Source organism: Sander lucioperca, chromosome 1 (genome assembly GCF_008315115.2).
Source record: "Sander lucioperca isolate FBNREF2018 chromosome 1, SLUC_FBN_1.2, whole genome shotgun sequence".
Lineage (NCBI taxonomy): Eukaryota > Metazoa > Chordata > Actinopteri > Perciformes > Percidae > Sander > Sander lucioperca.
Genome location: NC_050173.1, coordinates 25383180 through 25398232, shown reverse-complemented (window position 1 = coordinate 25398232; position 15053 = coordinate 25383180). Strand labels below are relative to the sequence as shown.

At 40.2% G+C, this 15053-nt stretch overlaps 2 protein-coding genes across 2 annotated transcripts in view; one reads left to right on the top strand and one right to left on the bottom strand.

The window, feature by feature from the left end:
* The window catches only part of maea (macrophage erythroblast attacher, E3 ubiquitin ligase), a 97171-nt gene that overhangs the window by 2307 nt on the left and 79811 nt on the right, over positions 1 to 15053 (top strand). The window lies entirely within an intron of this gene.
* On the bottom strand, positions 2165 to 10076 carry spon2b (spondin 2b, extracellular matrix protein). The gene is made up of 6 exons (XM_031302791.2): positions 9950 to 10076; positions 8591 to 8860; positions 8189 to 8412; positions 6330 to 6521; positions 5672 to 5858; positions 2165 to 3226 (listed from the first exon to the last, which is right to left on the bottom strand). Exons 2-6 carry the CDS (start codon positions 8823 to 8825, stop codon positions 3048 to 3050), a joined length of 1017 nt encoding a protein of 338 aa, XP_031158651.1. The 5' UTR covers positions 8826 to 8860; positions 9950 to 10076; the 3' UTR covers positions 2165 to 3047.

The following is a 15053-nucleotide window of genomic DNA, read 5'->3' as shown; positions in this document are numbered from 1 at the left end:
ATTATGAAAAAAAGTCCCTGGTACCTACCAACAGGTACTTTTTTTTAGTATCACCTCCGTCGAGGTTCCAAGCGAGCTGAGGCGATACTAAAAGGTGACGTGAAAACCTGCAGACTACTCATTGGTCGGAGATAATCACTAATCAGTGCGTCATCATTGCCAGAGACAGACGGAGGAGTCCTGAACAAACCCGCCAGTTTTTAAAACAAAATTTGTCTTCTGGCTGTAGCAACAGCCACATGCCGAGAATCAAAAACAACACACATTCAACGTTCTGTGTGTGTGTCGCGGCAGTTTCCTGCGGCGTCGCTATGACAGTGCAGATCCATCTGGCCTTGCGACGCTTCTGTTGCGCCGCGCTCCACTTTATTCCTATGGATGATGTCAAGCGACTTTAACGCGCCCGCAAAGCATCCCGGGAAGGCGCGTCCAAAAAGCTGGCCGATGACCATTTGTGCAAATGAATTCGTTGAACGCGACGCGACTATCCAATAGAAGTAGACGGAAATCTTTCAAACTAACCTTTGTCGATCTGAAATGAAGACAGATTCAGCAACTGTATGGCCTATTTCTCGCTTAAAATGTTTTCAGAAACACGTTTCGGTGAACTATTTTCGTAAAATACGAGATCGTATTCTCAACGAGCCGCCATGATGGTCGTTTTGAAATTTGGGAGTAGCCAGACCCACGTGACGCGTTCGTCCAATCAGCTGCCGGTCAAGGGCGTGGAGCATCAACCATGGATGTATGATGTCGCGACACCACGCTTCAGTCGTGTCGCAAAAATGGATCTGTACTGTGACGACCAGCCACACTCGCCTCATGCATGAGGCGGTACTAAATCTGCAATGGAAAAAGGAGGACGGGGCACCGCTGTCGAGTCGAGCCAAGCCGAGCAGAGCTGGTACTAACAGTCGGTAAGCGCCATTAGTCATTTGACTTTCGGAACCCATATGTAAGTCAGCCCGAATCTGGGGTTCCGATTTAAAGGTCAGGCAATAAGGTCAGTGTTGAAGGTAGATGTTGTAGAGTAGTCGTGAGCAGATATTGACACTCAGGATGAGTCAAAGAGGATGTTGAAATGATGGGCTTTTATTATAATTGTCCCAATTAAGGCCCACAGGCAAAACAAACAATTAACAAAACCAAAATTAAAAAGAAAAAAAACAAAAATACTTTCACCAAAAAATAAAATAAATTGACATGAGTCAAAAATTGATAAATGATACAGAGATACAGCTGTATATAAGTTGACTTTTCAAACTAGTCACCTGAGCCTTCCACAGACTTACGTCCTCACCCCTCTAGCTCCCCCAACAACTGAAACTGCCAGTCTATAAACACCTGTAGCGCGCCCCTGGAATTGGAACATACCAACCAAAACTAACATACAGGGGTGGCTAAGGTGAGCAGACATTAAAAGCTACAAACAGCCAAAATTATTAGATTTAATAAGCTAGAAATTTACAGAAGATTATTCACCTGACTCACAAAAACATTGCATTAAGCCACAAGATAACTTGACGGACAATAAAATAATTACTCCTAATTCCGGTCACTTCCTGTTACCCCGGATGTACAAACGTCATTTAAACTCCCCGATCGCGGCAAACTTTCCTTTATCAATGAAAGAGAGCAGACGCCGGTAAGCCACAAAGACTACATGTTATACTGTTACCTTTTAAACTAAATAAACAGCAATGCAGTTAACAAAGACGTAAGTGTTGTGTGATTATTATACATGGTTATGTTTGTGACAAACGGTATGGTTTTAAACAATAGAGAATGATGCATTGATGGATATGACTATAGCCTATAAATCACCGCAGTATTAGATGTTAAATTTGTGCACAAGAACACTACGGGATTACTATGGGGCATTTGATGAATGGCTAGTTTAACAGACGATTTGAAACCGAGCATATTGACACGCTAACACAATAAACAGGCAACATTTACAGTCCGTCTTTGAGAGCTAAACTAGGTAGCGCATCACTACCGTGACGGCAGGCATGCGCCCCGTCACAGTCAGGCACTAAAGAAGCATTTTAATCTATAAAATGGAAAACTCACAGTTGTTATTCTGATTATGTGAAGTTTGGCAATGAGACTCCAAATATACATAAAGTAAGTGCAATCTCTTACTAAAAGAAACTTATCAATCAGGTCACAATACCTTTATTGGCCATACAGGAAACATACATTTTTTTTGTACATTTTTAGCATTTTTCTTTTTTTTTACAAAAAACATTTGAACTAATATTTCAATAACATAAAGGCATACAACTTATTACTTTCAGATTTGATATACTGTACACCACAGGCAAAAATCCTGTTAATAAATATATTCTTTGTTTTCAGAAAACGATCAATGTCTCTGTGAATATTATGTTTTGAATGCGGGGAGGACTATACTTCTGCTAATGGAATTATTGAGACATCATGTTTTCCCCTGTGCCAGAGCTGCTGCTATTATGATTTTCTGCTAAGTATTTCTTGGATATAGGGATTTTAGATCTTAAGTATAATTTACTGTATATTGATTTATTTCCAAATCTGCTTGATGGAAGCTGCTTGAAGTTATAATCCACTGTGGGCAAACAAGTGTCTGTGATCTTCAGAAATGTCCAATTAAAACCCAATTATAATGTGTAAATGTGTTTTTAGTTGATGTCTATGTTTAAAACAGCATTGTTCTGTCCCCAGACAATTTAGATAATCTGCCAAAACTGAAGTGGTGTCTAATAACTATTTCGCCAAACTACACCTCTCTAGTGCTGTCAGATCTATCGATGTGTCTTGAGGATAAGACATTCTGCAATTTAACAGTCAGACAATCAGTACATTAGTCATTTCCACAGACATAGGGTATAGCCAGGGAGGAAATAAGAGTGTCCGCTTCATCATATTTATGCCTCATGTGAATAAGCCGCAGACCTTTTACTGTTGTTTCTCCGTCTTCGTCCTTTCCTCCCTTTCCTCCCTTTCCTCTCTTTCTTCTCTCTCCTCTCCTTCCTCTCTTTCTTCTTCCTCCTTTCCTGGCCTAGTCATAAACAGTTGTCCGGGAAGCACTTCCTCTCTTCCTCCAGCAGGGGGCAGGCTAATCCATTGTTGGCTGGGTGCATAATGATGTAGCGCGTGCGGTGCTGCACACCTGAGTCTCCACACTTGCTTTTGCACAAGCCCCAAGGAGACCACACTGACACCTCACAGTCCAGAGGGGTATCTGCATTAAGAGGAATGAATTATAACACATTAACATTTAGGTTGGTTTGTAATATTGCAGAGTCAGCTTGTGTCTTTCCTTTTGCAATCTACTGTATTTATTGTTTGGAAGTGGTACATTTTTGATATTTGTGAGTATTAAATAGTATATTATTAGAGTTTCTTTTAATAGGTTTGAATGGAAGGGGGGGGATTAGTCATGAGAGGGAAAATGTATGCAGCTCTTTATGAACACATAGCTTCTTGTTTGATTGATTCTTGGTAGTGGTTGTGCTGCTGGAGTTACGAGTAAGTGTGACTCTGAATTTGTTTTAACCTTCATGTTATGAGTGAGTTTGCTGACTGTTAGCTCTTTGTCAGTGCAGCCCTGCCTCATAGTAAACAGTGCTATCACTTAATAAGCCAACTATAGCAGATAGGGATTTGGAGCCTTGCTAAAAGGCACCTCAGCTGTAATACAGTGAAAGGAGGCTCATCATTGAAGTGTAATGTTACATCATGTCTTTCTTGTTTTGCTCTGATTCGCCCTTTGTCCAACATGGTGAACTTGCTAGGCTACTTCAGCCAACCTTGTTGTGAGCTTCCGTAGAGCTGATATGTATCACAGACTTAGTTGTCGGTAGAGTAGAGTAGAAAAGCAGAAGGATGGGAGGCCATACGGAAGCTACATGGATGGACTGCCGGCTGGAGGGATGGACCAAGCAAGTCAAATTTCCCTTCTATTAAGGACAGAGGGAAGGATAAGGTGATACAACGCTGTAAGATGAAGCAAAGGTGATTTATGTTTTTGTATTTCACAGATTAAACCGAAGGTGTTTTCTAATCTATAATGAAAAATGTTGCTCAAGCCCTGGGGACAAGGCATAAAAGAGACGGAGGGATTAATGGAGGGAAGGAAGGATAAAACAGACGGAGGGGTAGGATGGAGCATTGGAATCAAGGCAGGAAACCCCAACAGATTCCTGGCCCCTCTCTGTTGTTTGTTGTGGGGTAGTCAGGGGAACGGACTTGTAGTCTGTGATGGTTCGTCAAACCTTTACAGTCTGCCTGAACATTGAATCTGATTACTGTGCTATCAGCTCTACTGCCAGGTTGACACGCTATCTATTTCATTTTTCCCGTCCCAAAAAAAACTTTCCTGGTCAAGTCATCTGTTTAGACTTTCTGTGGTGATGTATTTATTTATAAACGGTTATTTTTCCCCTCCTTGGAGAACATCAGTCACACAGTCAGGTTTTTTTAATACTGCATTGTTGGCTTCACTTATAGTTCAACACACTGATTGTCTTAATTTTTCAAAGCCCTCTTTCTATTCTTACTTGCAGTTGGTCTTTTTTACTGTTACCACTAATCTGTACAACGGAGAGTCTTAAATTTTAACTGTCTGGGAATCAACATTAAATAAACCCAGCTTCACCTTATGGATCCAGATCTTGTTAAAACATACGTGTCTGCATCCTATTTTGGGTCACGACTCAAACGTTGCTGTACAGAATTATTACCTAGTTTTCTTAAAATGCTCTCTCACTTTCTCAGTCTCTCATCTTTAGAGTTTTCCACTGGATGCCAGATGTGCCCCTGGCATTTTCTGATGCCCTACCCTCACTTGGCTTCTCTGGTTTCTGGTTGGAAGTAATTGAGTTTGTGTGTGGCCTCTAATGGTTCCCAAATGCTTTCATTTAAGTCAGGAAAAGACTAAGACCCCAGCTATTAGCATTGTGTGAAATCCTACATCTGTTCTTTTGCGCGACTTTGAGCATTTATTTTCTTTTAAATGTGTAAATTATTAGATCACTGCAAGTGGAGTGGAGAGAGGCAGCTTAGGGTAGGAAGGGTGGATGCAAATGCTGCTTACTAATCCATATTTCAGCATACTGTGCCGGTTATATATAAGTGCTTGTATTTGATTTAAAAATGTTTATCTTATACCTGCAAAATATTCATATTTGAGTTTTACTATTGGACATTTTGGCCTGGTACCAAAATAACCTTGTTGAGTTTTCTAGTAAACAAACAGTGTTACGGCTCTCTGAACAATATTATCACCCAAAGTTGATCGGCGAAATAGTTGGAAACCGGTGGCAGGAACTTTTGCAAGCATTGTATAACATAACATTGCTTCATAGCACTAATAGTGGTCAAAGATTATCATGATGAAAGATAAAATTGTTGCCGTCCTGATAACTTTACAGAGTTCCCGTAAAAAATTCCTTATGTTAGTATTATAACCTGTTGTGCAGTATTGTCATCAATTGTTACCCCCACCAACACAGCCCCTTGCACTGTTTTAACACAGGGCTGACTTAATTACCACATCTGTCCTATATGTAAGTATAGTCATCATAATTACAGCACATTCAGTCATTTATGACTGTTGTTATGCAAGTGCCTTATTGTCATCAACATTCCACAGTTTACCCAGTGCAAAATCAGAGTATTTACTTACTTATGAGCTTGTCCTCAATCTCATTTCCTGTTGGCAGTTGGTTGGACTGGGTGGGCTCCACAGGCAGGCTGATGATCTGATTGGTCTTCTTTATCTTGGTCAGCATTACCTTGGCGATGGGCGGCAGGTGTTTCAGGCGGGGGTAGTAAAAGGAGTTAGCAGGGTGGCTAGGGAAGGAAGAAGTGATCTATGTAGGAGAAATGGACAAGGAATAACAGTTTATATATGGTGAGTCATTGGAGGTAAGAGGAGGCATCAACTGTTATACAGTACATGTGACATCCTTTAATATGTTAAAGAGGTACACTTTTGGCAAATAAGATCTTTGTGTCTTGAGTAATTAGGGCACTAAAGTGCTCATGCCAATGTTTTTCAAATGGTGAAAATGATGATAATGATTTGTCCTTTCCACTATAGACACAGTGTCCTGAACATTTCATATCTAGGATGAACAAAGCCTTCAAGGCATTTGTTTTATCTTCTGTTGTCAAATTGATTTGATTTAGCTTCGTCTTTACACACAAGTGGTATAAAACAATGTAGACCTCCTTGCCAACACTGGTTTTATCAACAATGATGAGCTCATGTCCCTGTTTACACGATTAGTGATTTTTGGCTTTAGATTGATGGATGTTGCCCTTGGCTCAGGCTAACCCACCTGTGTGATTTTGTCCTGTGGGATGGTCTCGAAGTTGGGAGAAGAGAAGGTGAACCCGCTGTCAGTTCCTGCATCGAATGGGAAAAGCTCCAGCGACACATTCTCTTTCCAGTGGTCGCCGTCACACAGGTCAAAGTTCTCCACACCCACAAACCAGTCCGGGCTTGGAACGAGATGCACCATAAACGACAGCTGCAGATAAAGAGGAGGAAGTAGACCGTGGGGAGAAGATGGAACATAGAGAGAGAAAAAGAGACAGGGGGAAATGAGGAGGTGGTTCGAAGTGAGAGATGGAGATTAAGAGGGATAGAAGGAGAAAGACATAGATGGGAAGAAAAGGGTTATTTTATGTCACCATATATGAATTGGTCTTAGTGTTTGTCAGTGGATACCTTTTTAACCTTGTGTCATTTGGACAATGAGTTTAAATCATTGTCTAATTTATATTCAATAACTTACAAATGTAAATGAAAGCTATAATAGACATAATACTTAATTGCACATTCATATTCATTAACGTATACACTTGATCTATCCAGTCACAACTTTCCTGTAAAGTACTAAAGTACTCCACCAATTTAGTTTTGCTTTCCCATAACATTGTTGGAATCAGTTTTTTTTAAAAGTGTCTAAATTGATGCAGCAGAACCAGAGATATCGTCTTTTTTATTTCATGCATTCATCTTTCTTGTTAAAATGTGCCACATATATACCCACATATACCCACGGACAGTTTGGTTTAGATGTGTTATGCTAGTAGTGGGTATTGTAGCCTTAAGCCACTATCAAGTAGAGATGAGGAGTGGGCTACAGAGGTCTGTAAGTTCACTTATTTCTAACTCCACACCTCCAAATTCTTTCCATTGTCAAACGTGTATTCAGCCCTATTCCTAGTCCAATTAACTCACTCACCTCCCTACATGTGGTGTTATTTAAGTACCAGCATCAGTATAGTTTGTTTTGTGTTGGTGAGCATCTTCTGTCTCCAACTGGCCTTTCTCCATTTCTCTCACCTCCATGACACACTTTCGCCTCCTCCTCACTCTCTCGTTTCATGTCCAAGCCTAACATTGTGTTTGGTCCAACCTGTCCCCAACTTTATGACCTACCCTGAGACTCCTGCAGAGTTTTACACAATTTTGTAGAGAGACTTAAGCTTGCTACATTTGGGAAGCTCTCTTTAGGGTGTAGCATATGGAAAATAACAGTCTGGAGCTGGTTTTATAGTAGCATTAACTGTTTTGCTGCATCAGCCTAGTTAAAAAAGGCACAATGCAGCTCTTTCTTATAATCTAATGTTTTTTTATAATCAATTAGCAGTAGTGTGACAACGTATTACTTGGCTTAAAATACACTTGGGGCATTAACAAATGTTAGGTAATTACATTTTTTTAACCACCCTGGCCTCCTTTTTATAGTTTTGGCTGTGTTTCTCATAATCGTAATCCCATGACATGCAACAGCCTCACTGGGGTAACAACACCCCTGATCTAGTTTAACCCAGGTATGTAAAACACTTACTTGGAAGTTTTTTTTACAAAAACTTCAATTTTCACTTCTAAATAATCAGTTTATAATATGGTCAAACTGGAAATATGCATGATCGGTGCACTTGATTGTTAGGCTGTGTCTATTAGTAGGATAATATCAGTATATTTAATAGGAATAATGGCTAAAACTACACATGAATATAAGAAAAAAAATATCCGTGGTCCAATAAAAGCTACAATTGGCAACATTTTTAAGAAATCCTTTAGGCCTCTGACCTAGGCTAAAGAAAGCATTCTGAACATCAGAAAAAGGCCTCTGATATACTCAATGCCCTGACCGTGAAGGAAACCAGGCGTTGAGAGACTTACATAGGAGTGCCTGGCGAAAACCTCAAACTCAGTGTTCATCTGGCCTGTGCCCCCCATAACAGCGGGAGCGGAGAAGATCCCATAAACACTCTGGATGCGTTCGCCGGCCGCTTCGACTTCCTTCATAAGCGTCCAGGCCTCGCCTTTCTCCGCAAACTCCCTCACTCCGTTGCTGGCAAACTCATTACGCTGCCACATGTGGTAGTCAGAGCTGTGGGTCACCCCTAAGAGCAGAGAGAGGAAAAGGAAGCCAGTTGTTGCAACAGGTATTAGTCAGTTATCAGAGATATCTATATTAACTGCATTAGCCAATAAGGTTGTATTTCTTGTTTGTTGATATTAATCAAGTTACATAACTTCATATTTTGTATTATATACTGACCAAGTTTGCTGTGCACTTACCAATGAGGTTTGACCACTGTGCAGGGGGACGGTAGACAGGATACTGTTTAGGGAAAGCTGCCTGGGTCCACTTGCCGGAAAACGTTAGCCTGTACTGGGCAGTTTCTGAGGCCGTGCACATGGGGACGTCAGTAGGAACAGGCAGTGAATGAACGCCTTGGCCCAGTGTCAGCATCATGACAATCAGGTGGTAGAGTGCCACAGAGCTGGAGAGGATGTTTCTTGTGGTGTTCATGATAATGAGGGTTGATTTGGGGGAGGATGAAGGACCTGAAGGAGGAAAGGGAGGATAAGAAAGGAGAAAAGTCAGTGATGTTTCAGTGATGTATCACGTGTAATCACCACATACTACACACCTTTTCATGCTTTCTGCTGCTGCTGCTACACCCCAAGATGTCTGATTTGGAGCACTTTAACTAGCTGTTAGCATAAATGTCTTCATTCTAAGGATTCAACTATTTTTATTCTGAAAAGAGGATGTCCCTGTGCATTTAAAATGTTTGCAGTTAGTTATCATTTATCCTTTTCATTTTGCCTTCTATACTTGAGGTTGTCCTTTTTGCAGTCAGATCTGGTCATGACAAGACTGACAAGGAGAACTGATGTAAGGGCAAAGCGTTTGGCTGCAGTATCAGTGTCGAGTTTAACAAGTGGGGCATGTGAGTCAGAGGGAAAGTTTTCTCAAGTTTTTCCAATGTTAAGACTTGCAAACTCAGTTACAGTATATGATTGGCGAAAGGAGATCTTGCATTCATTTAGTAGTGTTTGTTGTTGCAGTAGTTACAGTCTGGTTTGCTCTAAACTCCTGCCTCATAGAATAAAGCTATGTCAGCTGACTTTCCTAACTTTGGATACCTCCAAAGGATACTTCTCTTTTAACAGTATGATTAAAAAGTCTTTCAAATATATGTGTGGACAGTCTCTGACTAATGAAGAGCTAAATGCTCCCCATTGGGGCATTCATTTCTAATTAAGCACATCACAGCAGCACATATTTGCATAAATAAAAATGGGTGCTATTGCAATTTACATATTGTCACAAAAGTAGAGCAGGATGTGTTTAACAGCAGATGTTTGCATTTCACTGCAACCCTAATTTCCCTATTTTCTCCTAAATATAACACTGCATCCGTATAAAATCTGTTACATCCACACTTCTGTCTCATATTTGATCACGCTATCTGAATTTGTTTTCACTTAAATATGATTGCATACAATTCCTGTTACAGAAATAATTGCCAGTAAGTATACCTGCATACTTGGTAGCCCTCTATAATACAGCTGATATTTCCATTAATGTAAGGATCTCTGTGCTGTAATCTGGTGACAGGATAAAGATGTGTTGCAGAAACTACTCACTGATTTGGTTCAGGGTTCCAGATGAATGGAGGGTTGCAGCAGATGAGTGGAGAGGAGGGCTGGAGATGAGGAGAAGGGGAGAGGAGAGCGGTGGATGTGGCTGTCGATGAGAGTGACTGCGAGCCTCTAAGTCCTCTTTCGCCTATTTATGTCTTCCAGGAGGTTCACCCCTCTCTCTCCTCTCCCTCTTTCCCTCATTTCTCCCTTTTCTTCCCCCTCCTTTCTCCCTTTTCCTCCCCCTCCTTCCTTCTCTTGCTCCACTCCCCTCTTCAACTTTCTTCACTTTTCTTTCAATACTTTCAAACTGCTTGTCAGTGACCTCCCTGCCTCCCTCATGCCCTTTGACTTTGGCTCTCCCTCCTCCACTGTCCTCTTCCTCTCCCTCCTACTCTTTAGGTATAGCTTATTAACTGGCTAATGTATTCAGCAGTTCTAAATGCACTGCCAGGGGTCCTGTGCAGCTTAGTGGGTAGAGTGTAATTTCACAGTGTGATACTGTAGGCCTCTATTTTTACAAATATGACTATGAGGCTAATAATGTATTTCTATCTCTTGGTCAGGTTTTTTAATTGCAGCTGAGCTGCTAGATCCAATTCCAGTACTGCTTTTTAACTTATGTAGGAAGTTATATTGCCTGTGTCACAGTCAATTTGCATAACTCCTTTGATGTGTTTTTCAGGGACTCATAAAGTCGAGTTGAGGTATCATTTAACAAAATATCAAGTAATAATAAGCTTTAAGATATAAAGAGACGATGTGTTTGATGGCATAGGCTCAGGGTTTAACAGAAACCCCAAACCTTCAAAATGTTTTTTAGGTCATTTTAGGTTTGTATATTACTAATGAACTTGGATTCTTACAGGACCAAATCAGTGATGTATTCCATTTACTTTAAATTGTGATACTTCAGCATTTTGTGTGTTTAGGTTGAGGGTGTGGTGCTTGACTTACTGAAACTGGAGGTGGCAGACAGCTTTCCACACACTCACGTGCAAACACAAATATGTCCCAGCATGCTGAATCAGCCCACATCTAATAATTTCCATATGGTCACTTTTCTTACAAACACAAACTAACACCCCCCCCCCACCCCACACACACACACACACACACACAGACCAGTTGCCCTTAATCAACCTCTCTCAATTTTCAGGATTTATTGTTTATACTTCAGAATCCAGTCTGCGCTGTCATTGACATTTGAAAAGGGGAAGGTTAACTCATCACCGCCTTCATAACTCTTGCACAGTGAGCAGTGCTGTTCTGTATTCAGTTTCATCGAGGGTAGTAGAGAAAAAACATAAGAAGGAAGCAGCATGAGCACTATTGCTGAAGTGGGTGATTTTGGTCCCTGGGACAGAGTACTGCTGGTTTAATTCATGAGGTGGAGGTGGATTCACAGGTACATACATCGTGTACATAGTGCACGCCTTAGCACATTGCACGATCACTGCAGAAGGCAGCAGGGTGCCATATTCCCATATATCCTTTATATTCCGTGTCTGCAGATATCCACACTGTTGCAGTGTCCTGGATCAAACCCCTGAATCCCAACCATGTCCTGGTCTGTTGCTCTGTTGCCACAGACCATGCATTGCCAACCCTCGAATTGCCCCACAGGAATCAACCTCATCACGTTATTATGAGTAGTAGTAGTATTATTATTATTAGTAGTAGTAGTAGTATGTATCTTGATGACGTGTAGATGGGTAGACCTGCCAGTAGACAAAACGCTCCAAGGTCCAGTTACACTCACACAAGTTTTCTCAGTTGTGATGAATGTTTGAACTTGTTCATCAACTCCGTTATTCTGAGCACTTTTAGGACTTTTCTGCCATGGTGGCATAAAAGTTGATCTTCACAGTTCATTCTTGACCTTGAAATTAGCTAATGGCAAGATCAAGCTTTTGGCCGTATCACACAGACTTCATCTGTATATTTATTGCAAGTGTATATTTTATCCCGTGTCATTTCTATGGCTTTCTTCCGTCTAAAATATAAAAATATTTGATATATTGCTGCCTGAATGTGAGTGAATGTTGAAGTCACACTTACTGTACAGTACAGTTTTAGTGTTTTGGGAACTGTTGTTGATGCAGAGACAGATGTGACTCTCACAAACTTATACTGTCCATGGTCTCAACTTGTGTTATTGCATTATTGCCTCTTCTGTTGCTGCAGCCATGCAGAACTTTATATGTAAAGGATGGCCTATTTTGCTTTATATTTTCAGCACTTAAAGACTAAGGTCTTGATTTAGATTTAGATTTATTTACAAAATCGAACCGGTACACACATGATGGTGTGTTTGTGTAGGAAAACGAACATTTGTATGTTGTTTGAAAGGAAGCTGCAATAACTTGGGGAGAGGAGAGTCTAAGAGAATATAAGTCAAGAAGCACCACGAGAGCCTCGGGCCAGAGAGGCGAGTCTGACACGTGCCTGCTGCAACTGCAGTGGGAGTTGAGGATGTACATATTGTGGTGGGAAACTGGGAGTAGTGTCAGCAGCCCATATATTTCAATGGTAATAACGATGGCGTGTGGATAGAATAAATCTCTAAAGGATGGGAACCAGAGTCTGAAGTTCAGTATAATGGGTGTGTTCATCTGAGACCTTTTGGAAATTATACACTATCATCACTTTGTTGTAATTTGGTTACCAAGGGACTAAACTGACTTAACTAGCACACCTGTAACCAATTTCTGAAACATACACGGTCAATTCACATTTAATTTAAAAAGATAAATATAGCATTTACTAAATATATATATATATATATATATATATATATATATATATATATATATATACAGTATATTATTTAAACATGAGACAGTTAGCTATCATGTACACACAGTAAGACACAAACAAAAACTAAAGGGATAGTATGGATTTTTTGAAGTAGGGTTGCATTAGGTACTTATCCATAGTCAGTGTATTAATGGCTTCAGTTCCCCACATGTAAACTTAAACAGGGCTGTTTGACGGCAAGGTAAAGTGGTGAAAAATATTCTACATATAGTGTACACTTAAACTAATGTTTTTTTTTGGGTGGGCCTTTTTTTAGGTGGTTAAAATAAGTTTTGCAGTTGCCCCTATTTACAGCAGGACATTGCTTAGCTTCCGTGTCTGTACTCCTGCCTGCTTCTCCAAACTGGGGGCGTGCCGACCGCCATTTACTGTAGGTATGGATAAGTACCTCATACAATGCCACTTAAAAAATTCTTAACTATCCCTTTAAACAATGATGCCATAATGTTATAGTCCCAAGCTGTACATTTTTTTGACCAAATAAATTAGATATATTTGAATTTACAGTAAAATAAAGATAAGACCCCAATCAAACCCCATTCTTGATACTATTTGTCACAAAGTTACTGATAAGTCTAACTTTCTAATTTGAATTTTTGAACGGGCAGAAAGGAATAAGAAGAAATTATCCTGTTGCATAGTAGTGTAATGCCCTTAGTATAATACTGTTAACAGATACTAAAGGTGCGTTTGCTGCTCCCAGTTGTTAATACACGTCATTTCCAACAGAAATGTGGGACCTGTGTTATTACATTCTGCTTACTTCTTTCTTTCGAAACATTTCTGATGCAAACAAATCTGTCTATATTTAGTCAGTTTATTAAAAGCTCTGTGAGTTTGGGGAGCAGCTTCCAGTCGTGTTTTCAATTGTGGTGATGAGTTGAGATTTAGTTTACATTTGGATCATATATTGTGCCTTCATCAGTTATTAAGTTCAAACAAAGATCGAATCAGTGTTATTGTCTAATCAAGTGAACAATTGTAAAGTCCATGTCCTGAGTGACCTGCATTTAACAGTTAATTGTGACACTGTTAAGGCACTGGAAGGTTCAGAGCCAGTATGAACTGATCAAAGTGTCTGAATTGGACATGACCTGTTGCAGGATGAAAGTCTGTGTTGGTTTTGTAGAGTGCTGTACATGGTGTTTCTTACATTCAAATTCAAAACTTGAATCAGCCAGTACAACACTTGCCATTGGCTGTTTCATATAAATAAAGGTTGAGAAACAGATTCAATCCTTTTTATATCCCAAAACTGGTTTACGAGCTAAGTAACATCATTGAACTTTCTAAAAGAAACTGGAAGAAAAGCTGAACACATTGATTTCAGTGACCGGGTGAATATCAAGATGCTGAAGGCCACCAAGGGGCCACCATATGTCAACCCAGTGGACCGGAAAGCCTGTAAACAAAACAGCAGAGTGTGTTGTTGTTGTTGTTGGGGTAATGGTCGGCGTTGCTACAGTGACAGAATGTGAGTTCATTGTTTTGGCTCTGGTTTCATTTAAGAGAGGTTTAGCGCTGACCACATTGGATCTGGAAATACTGATAAACAGACACAAATATGGACACAAAGAGAGGTTGAGTCATGTGCTTTCAAACACACACACACACACACACACACACACACACACACACACACACACACACCAGTGTTTCCTTTAGGATTTTTTGTAGCAGTGGGGGCAGGTCTGTCCGAACATTTGGGCGGGGGGGGGCAGTGAAACGGAGGGATTTGACTCCCACAGTTTAACTGGTTGAGGCGGCAGATATGGACTTGAGGAGAGTATGTCTGGTTAACAGAGCTGTTGTTGTTTGTGTTGGTGTTTGTGGTCTACAAGAAACAAAGATAAATACAATAAGAATATCAATTTAAGCTGCAGTATAATGATGCCAATGATAAAGGAGCTATACTAATAATTACGAATGTTATAGGAATCAACAGTGGTTAATATAGTTACTAAGTGAACTAAAAGCAGCAGCTATAAACTTACAGTGCACAATGATATTAGCTGTAGCTGTTTAATGTTACAAGTAGGCTACAGACGTGGAGCGTTGAATAAATCACGAGGTGGTTAAATGCACCTACAGAGCACAGAAACGGAGATTCACTTCACTATAACCTCCTACACTGTATTATAAAAGTTAACTTTAACATATAAACACTCAGAGCACACACAGAATGCGATATAAACCGGCGTTATCACATATTAACGCCGATGATTAGCTAAGTAGACTAACGAGTGTGCCGTGGAGAAAGCAAAATAAGGTTTTCATGACAACTCCTGCC